We start from the raw sequence: 19,127 nt of genomic DNA, 5'->3' as shown, positions 1-19,127 counted from the left end.
GCACATCCAAGCGCCCCCACAAGAACGGAAACGCTCACGAGTGGTCACTTCTTCCCCACCACAGCCTGCTCCTCTCTTGCCAAAACACAGAGAGGGAAGCAGAAACAAGCAATCCTAACAGCACTAACAGTGATTCCTTGCAGCTGCTGCACCTCAGATATTAGGCACGTTCCAACACTCATCTGCCAGATCCCAAGGCATGACACCTCTGCCCCTGTATCCCCTTTCAAGAAGGAGCATTCAAACCAGAACTGTTCTAAGCAAGTCTCACACAGGACACTCAAGTTATGGGCATAGAATTCACAAAAGTTACAGCTGCAATGGTTACAACTGAGAGTGAAATGCTCATATTAGGATTTTTCCCCCAAGGGTTGAAACACTCAGACCAATTCTAATTTGGAGGTTTAATAAAGAGAATTTTGGTGAAACTAAATAAAGTGTGAGATCAGATGAGATTGCATATTAAGATTCTTTTGGGTTTGGTTTCTACACCACTGCAGTCCAGTGTACTGTGATCAAAATATAAGAAACCTGACCAGATTTTATAACTTACTTATTAACAAAGAATTTTTCATACAATCCCACAATGGCTTGGGTTGGAAGGGATCTTATAAGATCATCTAAGTACCAACCCTCTGCCATGAGTATGAAACCCTCCATTAGAAGGTTTTTAATTACCATGGTTAAATAGCATAACTGCAAACTGTCCAGTGTGTGTGTAACCAAACCACCCAAAAAAGGCAGAGCAATAAACATACTCTCCAGTATTCCAGGCTCTTATCCATGACAGGATACGATGGGAAGAACACCAGCAGCCCATGTGGAACAACTCGCACAATGTTACCTGCAACGAGATAAACAAGGGGACTTTTTCATCCTGGGATGGAGAACCCAGACTGCAGAGGGAAAACAACAGAAACAAGACAAGAAACTGCACTGATTTCTTGTGATCCTTAAGTGCTCTGCAAATGACCTTTGTCTGCATCACCTCTAATTTTCTAGTTTGTGTCACTTTATGACTGTGTTTAGGAATCACCTTTCTGATCCAAACACAAATGCCTGACAATAAACATTTACTCCTGACTTGGAAACATTAAGCCAGGGACTCATGCCTTCTTTAGTATTGCTCCTTCTAGATTCCTAAAAACTGTGGGCATCGACTCATTTCTGAAATCCACACACTTACACTTACCAACTGTTTTTCCCAAAGAAGACAAATAATCCTCTGAAAACCTACAAAGAAGAAAAATCAAGTAACATCACTGTAGTTCCTTTTCTGTGTTTTTCATACACAGACTACACGTGATAATCATCTAAAATAGCATATCCAGACTCCCAATTGCTCTCCTTCCTGTGGCAGGCACCCACACCAGGGACAAAAATCAGTAATACTCTGACTACACTTTATTAATACTATGAAATATTCCTATTACTAAGCACAGAAGATCATCTAAGCTCCAATACTTTCAAAATGCATAAACAGAAATGGGAAGCCATATGAGCTTTATGATTAATACTAAGAACAACACAAAAGTGAAAGTTCTGCCAGAAAGTCTACAATGCTGCCAAGCCTGACTAATGTTAAAACTACTTAAAACAATTATTGACGAATTAGGTGTGGTTGCTACAGGGCAAAAGGGTGAATTTGGTTACTATTTACTCATAGTAAATAGTTATTATTTACTCATAGTAAATCCCTTCAGCTTCAACTGAAAAGCCCTGCTCTCCAATGAGCCATATTTATGTTCTTCCAACCCTGACTGAAAACTCACCTGTTCTCTCATGTCTTTAGGTTTCTTTTGGTGCCCTGTACTTGTGTACTGCTTACCCAGAAAAATTACACACGCAGGGAAAAACCCTAACATAGATCTTTTTATAAGACCTACAAACACCAGCATCACCACACAGATGTTATCAAAACAGAGTGAACTCTGTGAATTCCCTTCCTTCAAAAAAAAGTGATGAAGGAAAGCTTGGCAAACATTTGGATATGTTTTCCTTAAGAAGGCAACGCAGAGAAACTGGTCATGGTGAGAAGCTTTAAATATAAAAGTAGTTGTTGCAAACATGTTTCAGTCAATTAGGTCATGTTTCAAGTCAATTAAGTCTTCAGCTAAGAAATTTAGGATGGGGTTCCATGTCTGTGAGGGTGGACTGCTCTGTAAGGGAGAAGGTTGTGGGTGGAGGTCCAAGCTGAGGTTGGCCAGGGCCATTAAGGACTATCAGTGCCTCGACACCTGACCCATTTCAGCCCTAAAGTTCTAAATTCTAAACTTTCAGCAGTAGCAGTTAAAGGGTGTTGTTAGTCAGCACAGTGTTTACCCAAGAAAAGCACTACAGAGACCCCCTTATTTCACTGGCATCCTCCTGTAAGCAGAACCCAAAATCCAAAGCAGAATTCCACATGGAAGTTCATTACCTTCTTTCGTAGGTAGAAGTGAGCACAGCTCCATCAGGTCCTTTTGGAATGATCCCAACCCAGAGCTGGTGTTTATCAATCACATGAGGATTCTCCAAGCAAACGGGAAAAGGGCTAAAGAAACACAAAGGGAAGATCCCAGTCATACTCATTGCATGATTCCTTCCAGGTTACCAGTTCCAGAACCACAGAGTGGTTTGGGTTGGAAAGGACCTTAAAGCTCATCCAGTTCCAACCCCTTGCCATGGGCAGGGACACCTTCCACTAGCCCAGGTTGCTCCAAGCTCCGCCCAACCTGGCCTTGGACACTTCCAGGGAGGAGGCATCCACAGCTTTTCTGGGAAAACACACTCAAAAACCCTGAGATAAAACCCCAAATCACAAGAGCAGATCTGCACTTTCGGGAATGGCCCTGTTCCCACATCTAGGCACTTACATCTGCATTTCCATCGTAAACGATGAGATGGGGGAGAGAGTCCCACTTGTGAGGATAATTGTCCTGACCCCCTGTCGAACAAGCTCATGCATGCTGTAGCCAGGGCTGAAACACCAATAGCTTAAAGTCTTTCCTGCATCAGATAAAGAGAAAACACCAAGAAGGCACGGTTAAGTGGAAAAATTAGCATATGGCACATTGCACGTGAGCTTCTGAAAGTAAAACGGGCAGCATTTGAAGGCAAAATTCCAGGTGCATGGCAAGTTAGTTTCGGTAGAAAAAACCCCAGATACCTACATCCAAGTATCATGTGCATGTCTTTTAAATTTACACACTTCACTCAAAGCCTGTGTTTCCAAAACAGAAGCTGACGTTTGCAGGAAATCCCCATTAATATCTGCCCAGTGAGTGAGTTACTGCTTAGAATTACAAGACAGCATCTATTCTTAGCTGAAGTTTTGCCCTTCCATCTCATCTGGGCAAACCCCATACAAACAATGCCCAAATTCTAGGAAAATCACATTCCAAAATTTAGCAAGTTTTGTATCTCTCTAACTCACACTAAGAACTGGTGCAAATTAGCTTGGGTCTGTATGTGGACAGGCCAAAAAGTATCCCCAGACAAGAGCAAACTCACTTATGTCAGGAGCCCAAGCAATTCCAGCATAAAAGCAAACTGGGCTAATATGGGATGGCCTGGGAGAGGACATCAACCCCTCACATTTCCCTCCCCAGTGCTCAGCTGGAAACAAACCTCTCTAACCCAGCATGATGACTGCCAGACACCAGTTATCCACTTCCTGGAGACATTTCTAACCTGGTGTGCTGCAATTACGTAAAGGAAGATGCTTGAGTGGATAATTTCCACAAAATCACTGGAAAACAGCTATTCCTAAGGGTTTAAACTATTTCTATACCATTAACTATACCCCTACAGGAAACCAGAGACTTGATCAGTCATGTCTGGCCTCTGCTGGGCTTGCACATAGCACAAGTCTCAACATACTCAAGCCTGTTGCACAGGTACTTGCAAATGCGGTTTTTATTTGAAAATTTTGTCTACAAATCTTCCAAATCATGCAACACACTCAAAGTGTTTGTAGTAGCCTTTTCCTGCACAGATCTTTAACTAAATCTGCGTAGATTTATTCTTGTAACTTTAAACTCCAATTGAGCAACGTCTCAGGGAAACATCTGCAGATAACCAAACAGCTCTACATTTGTGGAAACATTCAAGGGGACATTATGTGTAAAAACCACTAAATTAGTGGAAATTCATTCTTTGAAAACCGTTACTTTTGTCCTTAAAATAAAAGGATTTCTGTGAAACACATACATTATTGAGCACTTAACTAAACTGATAGTCATGAGGCAAAGCATTTACAAAGATCCTTGGAGTGGGTTCTGTTAAGAAAGCTTAGGCAAAGGGATCTAATCAGAAAACCTTTTGTTTTCCACCTAATTATTAAAAAATATATTAAAAAATGAATGCTGAAGTCCAACAAAGCCAAGCTCGGTGCAGCTTTATAGGAGGCTTAGGATAAACTTTTTGATTCAGAAGCCAAGTTTCTTTTCTTCTAAATACGTTGGTTTGAAGCATGGCTATATTGAGGTTATTCCAGATCCCAAGTTCTGCAGAGTGTAAGGAACAAAACAGGTGGGGAGAGAGAGACAAGGAGAGGGAGAAATCTCAGCTGAACAAGGACTGAAAAGTATAGTCGAGGCTGAAACTATCAAGAGCTGACAACGTGCCCTGAAGAATTTACAAAGTTGCTCAAAGTAGGTTATCCCAGAGAAGGCACCAGTGCCCCAAGGCATGGCATTTTATGGCAAAGAAAGAACTCACGTGATCTGGCCAAGATCCCTGTCAAATCACTGCAGAGCTTCAGAAGGAGCCAACCAATTGCAGCACCTCCACAACGAGTCACTTCAACAGAGAACTTTCATGGAATTTGCTCACATAACACCTTTGGCACAAATTTTCGGCACCGTAGCTCTACACGAGTCTCCTTCTTGTAAAAGGTGGTTACAGGCCTTAATCAACACTAATTTTGTGTTTAACACAACAGCTGTGCAGAGAAATACAGCTGGTATGAGAACAGGACACCTCATAAACCTCAGGATGACTCCTGAAGGAGGGTTTCCCGTTCTTGGGCTGCTCTGAAGGTTTTCTCTATGCCAATACAACCAACCATTCCATCATAAAGATTATTTTCTTTCACTGGAATAAATGCCCAAGAAGAACTCCAGCAGTCCACAAAGCACCAAAGAATTTTTACACTGAGATGGTTTATGTCACCTCACCTTTAGAAGTAATTATAGAAGTTGAAAAGCACCTCCCCAGCTTATCATAGCCACAGTGGAGCTGTGCTTGTTTTCTTTTATTTGAACCAAAAAGGAGCAGCTGAGGAGTTTTCAATCCAGCTTTTACATGAACCTCCCCAAGCCCAGTCCTGTACCTTGTTTTTTTGAAGATGACGAATCCCAGAGATCTGTCCTTTGTTTCTTTTTCTGATTACTGTTATCCACATGAATATGTACCTGAAGGAACATAACAAACATTCCTAGAAATGGCTGCAGAAAGCAACTTGCAGTTCATCCCTCAAAAAAGCTAGCCCATCTTAAGAGTAATTAATGTAATTAGTGTCACTCTTACAGGGTTCCTAAGGCTGTATTATTTCCTCTTTCCTGTTGTGCTTCCAGTATTTCATAACTTTCTAAGAACCAAAAAAAGTTCATTCAACCACTCATTCTGAGTCAGATTATAAAAGCAACTTTTTATGGGCTGCTTTGAGCAAAAACAAAAACCTCATTATTTGGGTATTTCCACCAGCATAAAACATGCAGGCTGGAAATAAAACACTATTGTGGTAGAAAGACTTGCTTCATTTGGTAACAAAGATAGTATCAAGTTTTAAATTTAACCTGGTATCTAGAAAAAGATCTGTTCCTAAAATTCATTATAGCAGCACAGCCCATTAAGTTCCAAACTCCAAATAAATTGTAACTTCAGGGAAGGAGGTTCAGTGGTTCTGTGGAACTTACTTGGCAATGGGCTAAACTAAAGAGAATAAGATTATTGGAAGAACACGACAGTTCTTGCACGATATGCAGCATCAAAGCTTTCAGAAATTCACATTTAGCTGCACTTTCCTAATTTCATTTCAGTTCTTCAAAAATTGCTGTGTAGCTCCCTTTTCTTCTCAGAATCTAAATTAAATACAGTTCCCTTGGTGCTTTTTTTGTTTTGTTTTTCCTTCCTGTAATCAACATTACCATTTGCCACACTATCCACATTCTTCCTAATCTTGGATACACTTAGCACAGGGATCAAACAGCAGGGAGGAAAAACCCAGCACACAAAGCATCCCATACCTTGTAATATTTAGATATTGCCTGATGTGGCAGGAAACCTGCTGTGCTGCCTTCTGGGGACTCGATGCTGAACACTGTCTGCAAAATGGAGGTGAAGAGAATCACAGAATCACTCAGGTTGGGAACTGAGGTTGGGAAAGACCTCCAAGACCACGGAGAGAAACCCATGACCGATCCCCACCACGTCACCCGGACCAGAGCACCGAGTGGCACATCCAGCCTTTCCTGGAACACCTCCAGGGATGGGGACTCCACCACCTCCCTGGGCAGTCTGTTCCAATGCAAGACCACCCCTTCTGGGAAAAAATTCCTTGATTTTTCCTGATGTCCAAGCTGAGCCTTCCCCGGCACAGCTTGAGGCTGATTCCTTTCGTCCGGTCACTTGTTCCCTGGAGCAGAGCCCGACTCTCCCCACTCCTCTCTCCTCTCAGGGGGTTGTAGAGAATGAGAAGGTCCTCCCTGAGCCTCCTTTTCTCCAGGTTGAGCCCCCCCAGCTCCCTCAGCCCCTCCTGCTGCTCCAGCCCCTTCCCTGGACACGCTCCAGCCCCTCAATGTCTTTCTTGCCACACAACACTTGAGGCGAGGTCCCACCACTGCCCAGCACAGAGGAACAATCAGAACAATCACCTCCCTGCTCCTGCTGGCCACACTGTTTTTGATACATATATATTTTTGATTTTTGCTTCCAGCAAAATCCCAAATGTGGTTTTGCACTGAGAAGTTTCTTCACAAAAGTCACTGCTGTGGCAATCTTAAATATATCTCCTTGCTCCTGTATTCAATAAGGCAGAGAATCTTGAATAAATAAGGTTTTTACAGGTGATTCCTGCCAACCATATGGTTCTCTCATTGTTCCAAAACCACCAGCCAATATCTAAATATACTCAAACTATACAAATGACAGTATTATCATTCACACTGTTCATGACTCTGGCTGTGGATAAACAAACACATTCACAAGATCACAGTCACAAATGAGCACAAAAACTTTTCCAATTCCTTTAGTTCAAAATGTCATCTGTGATACTCACCCCTAATAACACTCTGCTTAGAAAAACAAACAAGTCGCAATCATACCTAATTTTCCATTAAATTAAAAGTTTTTATCAACAGTTATGCTTTTCCTCCTTTCCTGTATGTGATGGCTCATGACTATGGATGATGTTCTTTCAAACACATGACATTCCAGTCCAACTTCAGTGAAAACAGCTGTGGATCTAAATATTTATAACCTCTGTTCATTTTTCTAAACAAAATTTCTTTGGACATTTAAAAGGAATTACCCAGGCTCATAATAATATCAGCTATTTGAAACAAGAAAGATGTTCTCCACCAGTGGGGAAAAAAAAAAATAACCAACAATTCCTGGAAATATTTACTTCTGAAAAATAGCCAAAGATATGGTGATTTTGGTAAGTGTTCTTCAAAAAGGAAGAAAAAAAATTGACTACTAATTGAAACAAGCTAATGATAAATGAAGACTCCAAGACAAGGCTCTGCAAGCAGCAAGCACAGAGTTTAACAAAGAAAACTCTGTCCCAGTCCTACTTTAAAACATCTCAGGATAGCAAATTATCCCATGGCAGATCACTTGCAGTCACTGTCCATGTCCTCAGCAGCAGAAAAGGGATCTCATCTTTCTCTTCCAAACTCAAATCATTATCCACAGCCTAAAAGAGCACACACAGACAATTATCCCCAGGCCTGCAGCACAGCTCACTGGGATCAGGAGACCTCGCTCCTACTGCTGAATTTTCTCATCTCTCAGCTTTGAATCTCTGAGAAACTAATTTAAATTAGGCATAGCCTCACCTTGCCCCCACAACAGTGACATCACCACCCAGTATAAATCATTTTGGTGCCACTGTACACAAATTGCTATTACTGTATCAGGACATACATAATGGTTTTGTTTAACCACTCTTACAAAAATTAAATCCTGTGTGTGCCACTGTAAATACACCCTCACAAACATCCATCCATTCAGGGTCCAGTATTGCAAACCTACCAGGACCATTTAAAACACAGACCATTTAAAACTTGTCTTTACCATGCAGGCCTGCAAAGTTTGAATATATTTCTTCATTTTTAGTTTTAAATGGGGTGTTATTCTCTGGTGCCCCTCTGGACACATACGCTGGACAGGCCACTGGCCCACTGTACCTCCTGATTTTATGGGGCTCAGAATTTTCATAATCAACGTTTTGGAAGTCCACAATAGGGAGAGGACTGAAAGCATTATGTGGGTACCCACAGGTGTGTCACATTCAGTTCCTGCAGCACTGAAAAGCCTTTTGTTTTAGACATTTCTTAAGTTAATAATTAAATGGAAAAAAAAATGCAGTCAAATTATCTTTTGTTTGTTTTTTCTTTTTTTTTCCTTAGCCTGTCCTGTTATTTCGTGAGAAGGTCTCGTATTCTCAACCACTGCTGCTGGAAAGCAAAGAGCTCAATAACCCAGCTCCACCTGGTGGAGGCTAAATCCAGGCTACTTTAAATCCAGCATCCCCAAAAGGAGAGACCAGAACTGCAAAAGAACAACCTGGGCAAAAATCACATCAGACCATCCCATCAGGCAGCAGCTTTCCCCTCCAAAACTACAGACCTGCAGCACTGCACAGGTGTACACCCCATCAGGAATAAAATGGATCCAGTGCCTTTCCACACCTTTTAAACCAACTCTTCTATCCTTCAGATGTTTATAGAAAACACATTAATTATTTACCTGGATAATATCTGAGAGCTTATGCAATCCAGAGGTATTGATAAACATCCCAGTGCCTGCAGAGAGAAACACACAGTTCCTCTTACAATAACAAATATACATCCTCTTGTATTTATCCACATCTTATCTGAGCAGCTCAACACGCTGAATGCAAAGCCTTGAAAGTACTATCTGAAACAAATAAATTATTTCAAGTTTTTCATTATTATTCAAGATGCGAGAAGAAGCATAAAACTGGCACTGCACGCCAGGAAAACTGTAACACACTGGGAAATTGTCCTCTGAGGAAATGACATAACTTCTTAAGGCTCTTCTAGATTAAAAATTGGATAGGAGCTAATCAAAACCAAGGTAAACACATTTAAACTTTGGTTGCTTTTTTCAAAATCTCACACATCTTACATTTGTGTCACGGAAAAAAGAACAGAAAACCGACTAGTCCATGATGCAGAGAGAAAATTAACCTTTGCTAAAAGAAAAAAAACTTGCTAAAACCCTTTGCTTCAGCTATTAATAGCCCTTCCCAATCACCTCTAGTGTGCTTGAAACTGTGATTAGAGGAGCAGCTAAAGGAACACATGAAATACAGAGATGGTGGGGGTTTGAGAGCAGAAATGATCAACAGATGCACCTGTCAAAGGGCCTAAAAGGAGGAAGATGCTGGGGAAAGAAAAAGGAAGGATAGATGTGTTGTCCTAAGATGCACTTGCAGAACTGACAGTCTGTTCCAGTCCCTTCAATGTTTTTTCTGAGGAGTCTGCTAGGAAGAACCAAATCATTTTTCTCAGCACATGTAGAAGTTGGAGAATTTTCTTTCCAGAAGGGCAAACTAAGAACAAGATGCTGGCAGACAGTGGAACAGAAGCTTGTTAAATCAAGATAAAAAAACCCCACATTATGTGATTCCCAACATTTCTATTTCTTGACTCCATTACCAGGGAAGAACTCGAGGCACTAAAGGGGCCATCAACAAAATGTCAACAAGCTTCACCCCACAATCCACCTGGTTTGGGAGAAAAATAGTGCCTGTGTAAAAATCCTCTATGGATGCACACACACATATGTTGGCACACATCCAGGTTTTGACACAAAGTGGTTCTTAAAATTCCTTCTGTTGCATGAACAGACTAAAAACATGTTTCCAAGCAGAGCACCCTGCTGCAGGTCTTTATAAGACACACGTCCTCACAGTCAGGTTTTAGTTTTTGAAAGGCTTTACAATTTAATTCTAAACAAAGGAGCCTTTCTCCTCCTCTCCCTTAATAATGCAAACTTCCAATCACCTCCACCAAAAAGCCTGAGTGAAACAACTAACAAGTTCATACACTTACGGCCTGAAAGATACTGTAAAATTTGCTCCAGTGACTCCAAGAGGGAGGATTTGGTCTGGAATGTTATTTGAGCCTCTGCAAACAGACCAAAGATGTAGCTGCAATTTAAAAAGAGAAAGCAGAAATGGGTAAACACTGTAAAGAATCACATGGACACAATTACTGTTACTCTTTTATAACAAACAATTTCACCATCATGCAGCAAAACATGTTTCTGTCTCCATGAGAAAGAAAGATTTACAAGAATGAAGTATTTGCTCATAAAGAGAGCGGATAATATCAACATGACAGAAAGCACACTGACCACACCACTCCCATTTTCCATGATTTCCCTCCAACATGGTAATTTAGAAGCAGATTTGCGTGCACTTTCCATGATTATTTTTACCATGTACAACAGGCATTAGTTTAGGAACAGACTTGCAGAGCTCTGAGGTACCTCAAACAGGTCACTGCAGCACTGGTGCCTGTGCTTAAATCACGACACAAAATTGAAAGGAGCTTTCTTCCAGCTCAGAATACCCAAGGCATACACACAAATCCACTCTTGAAACACTTAATAAGTAAGTTCCACCAGAAGTAATGATTGCTACAGACAGGGGATTTAAGGAAACCCAAAGGTGTGAACAAATACTATTCCCAGAAACTAGAACAGTGCTATAGCCCAACAGCTCACCCAGCTCCACCTGGGACTAGAATTTGCTGTACTTTTAACATATAAACATATTAATGAGAATAAATTTACCTTCCCTCTTTGGTGACTCCATTACCATTCAGTGGCAGCTCCACTGCATCAATAGCACTTTCCAGCTGAAGAAGAATTTCTTTAAGAGAACCAAGAGGGAAAAAGTCAGGGTGCACAGAAACTCACTTCTGGGACATATCTCAGCCTCTTTTTCAAATTTACTTTATTACAAAGGCTGTTACCAAAATAAATGAAAATTACCAAAACCAATTTCCTAGGTATCATCTTTAAATATTCATATTCAACTTTAAGAACTTCCACGATCTCAGTCCCTAGATGAAGCTTATGTCATCAGCTAAATGTTAAACTCTTCTTTATAGACAGGGAAAGTTGTTTTTGGAAATGCTTTGTAAACATGAGATATCTCAAGCTCTTGCTGTTAACTTCAGGTAGCATCATGTTGTTCCAGCAGAATGATGCAACTGAAGTAATTCCAGGATCAGAAAACAAGGGAATTTCTAGCAAAGAAGGAAGCAATGCATTCATCTGCCAAACCTCTCTTCCTGAGAAAAAATGAGCTAAACACTTGACAAAATTCTTGGAACAAGCCAGACAGCTTGAGCTTCCATGAATGTCTCAGTTGCAAGCAAGGTCTATGGAAAAGCTACATGAGCTCGATTTATAGTTGCTGGCTTTCTGAGCCTGTGCCAACAGCTTTCAACAAAAGATATAAGCTTACTCTTGATCTTTGCTATATCTTCGAGTTCCATGTTCAGTCCTGTTGAAGAGAGGAAAGATTTCTAAGAGGTTGCTTCACACCCATTTCGTTCCCAGTTGCTTTATACCTTTTCAGAAATTTACAACTACAAAGGCTAGAACTGTGTGTATGGAAGGACACCTTCTGTGTTCCCCTCCCTGTCATTTCCCACCACCCCTCAAGTCACATTGGTTTGATCAAATCTTTCCGTGTCTGGCAGCAATTACTAATTAACAATAATTTACCTACAAACGAGGATGTAAATTTCCCAGAAACTTCCCGCAGAAGTCATTTTCCAGTTCTTGGTAGTGGCAGCCTAGAGGAACTCCCAGAGGAACAGCGATTTGTGGCTGCCAAACCCACCTGAAGTGGCCAACTCCATGTTGAATTCAGCATTGATTTCATTCTGTTGGACCACTTTGGCTTGTTCCTCCAGGACCACGTTTATGGCATCTATCGCCGAGGCCAAATCGTAGGGAGTCAGGTCAAAAGAAGAGGACTCCTCACACAGCTTCTCCTAAAATACAAGCAATGGAAGAATTACTCTGACTGCTCTGTGTGCTCTTTGCTCAGGCAGTTTCAGAGATGATGAAGTCCAGATGACCAGGGCTTGATCTCATTTCTGATCGCCAGCTCAGGCCACAGGATATTTTATAAGCACCTGAAGACTCTGACTTTTACTAAGTATCCTTTTTTTTCTGAAATGTAGAACAGATTTTGCCTCTTCCATATTATTAACATTCTACAGAGTGTAGATAGTAATTGTGTGATGACAAACTGTTCAAACAGGAAAGTTTTTACTTAGAGAATCAGTTTGTCCTCCAAAAAAGCTACTTCTGGTCCCTCTCACACTCTTAAGAAATACTTGTATCCCTATATTCACTCATATGAAGACATGGTCCTTGCCCCTCTTTATTTTGCAGAGATGAGGGTGTGGAGAATAAAGGGAAGGGACACCAAGAAAACAAAACCAAAAAACCACAGCAAAATGAGTATTATTCCTACATAAATCTTGGGCCAAAACGTATGGCAGAATAAATAAATACTATTAAAGGAAAGGAAGGAAACACACTAACTTTCTATTTAAAAAATGGTTTAAACACTCATAAGTGGCAAATTTGACAAAACTCTCCCTGACTTTGAAAATTAGGTCACAGACAGTTCTGCCAGAAATTTTCATTCACAAAAAGAATCATTTTCCCCAAAGAACGAAGATCAATTGTAACCTACACAAAAACTTGACTGCAATAGCTATGAAGAAACAAGTTATAAAGAAAAAAGCTGAGCTAGCTGTATGTGCAAACAATCTAACCAGAAATAAATCAATTTTATTTCAGGGTAATCACTAAGTTTCCATCTTAACCTGGAGTACCATCAGAGAACTATTGCAAAATGAGTAGCTGTTCTAGTTAACTTCTGCATGCAGGCACACCAATTAGCACTTTTTAAACACTACAAAGGGGAGGGGGGGGAAATCCAACCCCCAAACAACTATGTCTGGATTTCCATCCATTTTTCAACAGAAAAATTGATATTCTGGTGAAAGGGGCAAATACTGAATGCAACTGTGCAACACTTTCTGGTGAAGCAGAGCAGACCTTCGTGTGGTTGTTTACTGAAAGGACACAGGCAATCAGACCAGAAACCACAGCTGCTCAGCAGAAATCCCACTGGGAGGCCCTTCATGTGGCAGAAAAAGGGACATATTTCAAATGTTCCTTTGCATTCCATCATTTATGCAAAGGGCTGAAGTTTTTGAGCCAGTTAAAAGAAGAACTCCTAACTCAGCACTATTTATTTCTCCTCGTTTTCCTTTATGAGTGAAGACATGGAAATTATTACAAGAGCCATGTTTGCCATCTTCTGCACTTGCAGCTGAGCTTCAAGAATGGATCTTTTTGTGATTTCTCAGACCCTGGAAGAGGAGTCTCCAAGAAAATAAGTACCTCATAAATTTGGAGATGCACCTTTCAGAAAGAAGCTATCACCTTATAAAAAATCAGCAGTGTCAAAGGACTGTAACTCAAATTACAAACTTTTACCTGTCATGGAAACAAGAAATGTTCGTGATAATGAATATCAAAAGAACACATCTGAGTGCAGATTTTACAGCTGTTTGTAATTGGGCACAGGTCTATTTTCTCTTTGGGTGAAAAATGGCAACAGACCAGAACAACTTACCACATTGTGAGCTTCATCAAGTATTACCACAGTCCCCTTCAGGTCTAAGTTGTGAGCTTTCCGACTCTAAAGACAAAAAAAAAAAAGAGAACAAGGGAATGGACAAAAAGGCCTCTGAGAAATATGGATTTGATTGGCTGGGAAACTGGATGATGAGATACATTTGGGTTTTCATGTCCTTTGAAGTTGGGTTGGTTCTTCCCTTTGAAAAAAAACAGCAAGTAAAGGCTGTGGCTACTCAATACAAGCAACCACAGAATCACTACCTCTGGAAATGAAGGTGTTAAAGTGCATCATGTAACAGTTTGCAGAGGTTACAACCTGTTATAAACAAAAAGCCCCAGATGTACCATACTGGGATGCACAAGTATAACAGAATTCATTTCAGTCGCTATTTTTGGCAATAGGAGTGGGGTGTGAAGCAGGGCATTTGTCTTGTATTTACAAGTTTTTATTGTCTTTGTAAGAAGTGGATACTCTGAAAAAGCACCTCCAACCAGTACCACACCATGCAACCTCATTTCACGGTGCTTCTTTGTTACGGTGCTTATGATATTTTTTAAATTTAGTTTTTAATTTATTAAACATTTGGGCCTTCTGCAGCAGTGGAGTGTAATCTGGGTTTTGCTATGATTCATGAATTACTCCAAGTTGCATGGAGATGTCAGCACATTTGTTTCCTCGACAGAGTTTTCAGAGGTTTCATTTTCTATCCATGAAATATGGACAACTTACTACAACAGTTCTGTACACAAAGCCAGTAATTATTTCCAAGGGATATGTCCAATCTCTACTGAAGCTTCTTTATCCTAGACATCACGAAGCTGCTGCAGAAACCAAAATGTCTCAGGATAGATGCAAAAATACTGCACAGGGTGAGACTGGAGGCTTGTGTCCAGCAGGTGAATATCCCCAGCCAGAAGGGCACGACACTCCACAAAGCTAATTCTACAAAACCAGAAACATCTCAAACAAACAAACAAAAAACAAACAGAAGCACAATTGTATTTAAAAGCAAAGACATATGTTACCTTTGAGTCTAGTAAATAGTTGTAAGGCATAAAAATAATGTCTGCTTGCTGCTTCAGGCTTCGAGAGAGATAATAAGGACAGGCTCTGTTTAAAAAGAAAGTAATACTAACTATAATACTTGCAGGAATGTTAAGATTGCATTCAACATTCATGAACTGTGATATACAAAGGTAATAATAGGAGTGAGCAGAAAACTAGTTTTCATTATTTTCACAAGTCAGGGGGAGGAGGGTCAGAGGGGATCCTTCACCTGTGCTTGCTTCCATTTTTAACCAAGTCTTCGATATCCATGATGGATTCAATCAGTTCTTTCTCTGTACTCTTTTCTGTAAAACATGACATTAAAAGCACCAGCTTAGGTAAAGGTGTCACACAAAGACCTGTTGTTCCTCTGATCATCCCATTTACTCGCTGATATTTCATTCTTGAAAGACAGTAACACAGAGCAAAACACACACACACACAGAGGTAGATTCTGCCAACTCTTCCAAACTTCTCTACCTGCCTAGCAAACCTCTCCCTCTCCAGAAAATGGGGCTTTGCTCCCAGGTGAAGTAAAGGTGAGCCCAACTCACCTTCCACGTTGTTATAGAAGTGACAAGCACGAGCCATCACTTTCATTCGGCACATGTAGATCTGTAAAACAAAGTCTGTGTTAGCCCAGAGTGGCACAGCTTGTCAAGCACTTAAAAGCAGTGCTTAAGATACCAGTTCTCTCTAACACCAGCTAATGAATAAATGCTAATTACAGTACTTCAGTTTTAAAATCACGAGTCCCTCTGGCCACATTACAAGTCAGGCCCTCTTTTTTTTTGCAGCACAGAACACTCAGATGCTCTGAGACAATTTTGCTGTGTTTTCCCATTAGTACTTTTCAAAACTGTTAATCCTTGATGCTGTAAAAATAACAGGTGAATCAATAACTGAAGCACTGTTTTTAAATTATTATCGCTCTTGGCAAACACTTAAAAGGCAGGTCAGAAAGTAAAGTACAAAATGTCAACTGTCACGTTCTACACAGTGACATCTGTGATTCTGTGATCCTTCCCTGGAGGAGAAAACACCACCAGAGACTCAGAATCTCAATTTGCACTCACAAAACTAGAAACGAAAAGTTCCTCGAACCACATTTACAACTACTGTGTTTCCCTACTGCCCCCAGTAGTTTAAACAATGTCAGAGTGAAGAATGACACACAAATGACACAAAATCCTCCTCTCTAGGCTCTGATCTCACCTGCATGTGGTTGCTCTCCTGTCTCTTCACTTCAGGATGGATGCAAAGCTGCTCTCTGGATCCCAACACACAGATCTTCGGCCTGTTCAAACAGGATACACAGAACTGATGTTAAAAATAAGGCAAGGAAGAAGAACAGGAGTTGTAAGTGTCGAGATTCGATGTATCAAGAGTGAAAGATTCAGGAGAAACAGCTGAGCCCAAAACAAGGGTAAAAACCAGAACAAGTAAATTAGTCTGTCTGTAACTACTGCATATGTTATTTGGCTTTCTGGCACTGTATTTCTGTGGCAGCAGAGGGTGTTAATAAGCAGCAGCATCTTACACCATCCACCACAAAATCTGGGTTCTGTTATGACACTTCAGCCCAGTCAGCTGGGCCTGTCATCCATTACAAGATATTCCAAGCTGGTGGGGATGTTCAGAGTAAGGTTGTGACAGAACTGATGCACTACAAACATTCACAGTATTTTTTTAATTTTTTTTTTTTTGCTTAATACAAGGTTGTATCTTTACAAGAACTATATAATCAAATGATTACTGCCTGTCCAAAGAGCCAGGCCACACACTGGCATGTCAACAGCTGAAAACTGTGACAGGCATTGGTCTAACAAACCCACAAAGCTCTTCATAGATTTACATCAGCCTGAGGAATTCAGCTTGGTAACAGCTTCCCACTGCCTTTAAAAAATGCCTCAGGAAAAATATAAAAGAAAGGGAATTAAAAAGGGTGATTTTATAAGTAAATGTGCCAAGTGAAGAACCAGAAGCATACTAAATTCAGAAAATTCTGTAGTTGAAGAAGATAAGAGAAGCTGTGGACTATTAAAATAAACCAGACCCAACAACAATGAAATCCAGGTTCTGTTCATGCACAGTAAGGGAATGATATTTCTCTGGATAAAGCTTTATACATCCATCTACAGAAGTTCAAACAATAACCACATCAGATGGGTTTGTCCACCTTCTCTTTGAATGGCAACACTACCCTAAATCACACTTGCCTGTAGACTGTGTTCTTCAACTCATTAATGACTTGTGTAAGCTGGGAGTGAGTTCTGGAGGCATAAATTATTTTCGGAATGTCAGTGTAATAAGCTGCCAAACAGAAGAGGAAAAAAGCAGAAAAACATTATGAGCAGGGACAGAAGAACTAGGGGATATTCTTAGCCTCTCTCCCCAGCTGGTACTATGGTAACAGTTTGCCTTGTAGAGACAGCAGGAAATTCTGTCATCTAACAATTCACACCCACCAGACGAGCTGAACGTGAAACTGCGCGTCAGCTGCTCAACAACAGCTCCATGACATAATCACGTAATTATTACAAAAAACAGACAAAAGCAAGCGCTGGTTGACACCCCTGAGGGCAGAGGAGGTGGTAACTCACTGGGGACATCGCCATCTGTGGCTGCAGAGCCCCAGGAGGACAGGGGTCTGTCGGGGAACAGCTCCACCCCGTGCATCCGCTGAGCGATCTTGCGGGCTGAGATGGTGTCCTTGAAGTGCTCCCGCCAAGCCAGGGTGGAACACAGCAGGCAGAGGGTCTTCCCCGTGCCTGTAGGGCTCTCCAAAATGCCATTCACCTTCTTTATTGGAGAGAAATAAAATAATATGAGGGGAATGAGAGAGAGATTTGGAGGTTCGGCTGGAACGGGTCTGCGTGTCCTCTGCAGAGAGCAAACAGCAGCTGGTAGCCAAGGAACACACACACACAGGGTCATCATCAATGCACAACCTGCAGGACCCTCTAATCAACTTAATGAGGCCCAATTAAAAACCCAGAGCTGGCCAGCATCCTTCACTCAGCAGAGGAGTTCAGTTCTCCACTCTCAGAGCAGCTGGGGTGTGTCACAGGCAGCCAAGGACAAGCTGCATGAACACAAGCACTACCTGCTCAGTTTTTCTTCCTTTACTCAGTTTAGGCAGGAGCATCCTATCTATATATCTACTGACTGTCACCTGCCCCCTGGGTTTTCAATAACCACAGAGTAAAATGAAAAATACAAGGAAAGGTCAGATAAAACTTAGAAAAGGCAGCAAATAGACAACCTTGAATCGTGGAACTCGAATCGTGTCAACCTCTTCTCAGAGAAATAATTTTTACAGTTGGTTAACAAATCAAATTGCCCCCAAGGAGGCAGCACTGACCCACCTTCTGCAGGCACTCCAGCACCTTGGCCATGTAGGCTTCCTGGCACGGGTAGGGCTGGAAAGGGAAATCCACTGTGATGCCATTCAGAGTGATCCTGGGCATGGTCCTGAGAGGTGCCTGCAAGGACACACAGGCTGTGACTGACTCTGCTGCCACGGTGTTATCAGAGTGATAGAACCACAGAATGGCTTGGGTTGGAAGGGACCTTGAAGACCATCTCACTCCAAGCCCCTGCCATGGGCAGGGACACCTTCCACCAGCCCAGGGTGCTCCAAGCCCCATCCAACCTGGCCTTGAACACTTCCAGGGATGGGGCAGCCACAGCTTCTCTGGGCAACCTGTGCCAGGGCCTCCCCACCCTCAGAGGGAACAATTCCTCTCTAATACCCAATCTAACCCTTCTCTCTGTCAGTGTGAGTCCATTCCCCCTTGCCCCGTCCCTCCAGACCCCTGCGAACAGGCTCCCTCCACCCTTCCTGTCGGCCCCTGCGGGCACCGAAAGAACCACCAGGTCACACCCGGTTTGGGACGGGGCGGTACCGGCGGGAGGCTCAGGGGCACTCGGGGCCCGGGTTCCCACGTTCCCGGTCCCCTCCACCCGCTCTGGCCCACGTTCCGGTGTTCCCATACTCCCCCTTCCCCCTATTCCCGTATCCCGGTAGTCCCACATTCCCATACTCCCGTATCCCGGTAGTCCCACCCTCCCCCATTCCCGTGTCCCGTTATTCCCCCGTTATTCCCCCGTTATTCCCCCGTTATTCCCCGTTATTCCCGCACCTCCCGCTCCGCCGTTCGCA

General features: G+C 41.9%; 1 protein-coding gene across 9 annotated transcripts in view; it reads right to left on the bottom strand.

Annotated features, from left to right (window-relative positions):
• The window catches only part of RTEL1 (regulator of telomere elongation helicase 1), a 42,936-nt gene extending 23,809 nt beyond the window's left edge, over window positions 1-19,127 (bottom strand). For 4 of the 9 annotated variants that reach the window (XM_050314051.1, XM_050314054.1, XM_050314048.1 and 1 more), the window contains exons 1-19: window positions 18,331-18,666; window positions 17,566-17,764; window positions 17,182-17,275; window positions 16,178-16,259; window positions 15,517-15,577; window positions 15,192-15,267; window positions 14,941-15,025; window positions 13,910-13,975; window positions 12,092-12,245; window positions 11,711-11,749; window positions 11,032-11,110; window positions 10,287-10,384; window positions 8,956-9,011; window positions 6,231-6,308; window positions 5,315-5,396; window positions 2,856-2,988; window positions 2,420-2,533; window positions 1,193-1,233; window positions 759-844 (exon numbers count right to left, since the gene is read on the bottom strand). In XM_050314051.1, coding sequence (XP_050170008.1) covers window positions 759-844; window positions 1,193-1,233; window positions 2,420-2,533; window positions 2,856-2,988; window positions 5,315-5,396; window positions 6,231-6,308; window positions 8,956-9,011; window positions 10,287-10,384; window positions 11,032-11,110; window positions 11,711-11,749; window positions 12,092-12,245; window positions 13,910-13,975; window positions 14,941-15,025; window positions 15,192-15,267; window positions 15,517-15,577; window positions 16,178-16,259; window positions 17,182-17,275; window positions 17,566-17,764; window positions 18,331-18,612 — 1,905 coding nt within the window. In that variant the 5' untranslated portion in view covers window positions 18,613-18,666. Of the gene's footprint in view, window positions 1-758; window positions 845-1,192; window positions 1,234-2,419; window positions 2,534-2,855; window positions 2,989-5,314; window positions 5,397-6,230; window positions 6,309-8,955; window positions 9,012-10,286; window positions 10,385-11,031; window positions 11,111-11,710; window positions 11,750-12,091; window positions 12,246-13,909; window positions 13,976-14,940; window positions 15,026-15,191; window positions 15,268-15,516; window positions 15,578-16,177; window positions 16,260-17,181; window positions 17,276-17,565; window positions 17,765-18,330; window positions 18,667-19,107 lie in introns of those variants that run through there. The other 5 variants (XM_050314047.1, XM_050314049.1, XM_050314053.1 and 2 more) reach the window with 3 other exon arrangements.

The sequence above is a fragment of the Myiozetetes cayanensis genome, unplaced genomic scaffold (assembly GCF_022539395.1).
Source record: "Myiozetetes cayanensis isolate MyiCay16 unplaced genomic scaffold, myiCay2020 scf19, whole genome shotgun sequence".
Taxonomy (NCBI): Eukaryota; Metazoa; Chordata; class Aves; order Passeriformes; family Tyrannidae; genus Myiozetetes; species Myiozetetes cayanensis.
The sequence above is the reverse complement of the archived record's forward strand: the minus strand, read 5'-3'. Positions and strand labels throughout refer to the sequence as shown.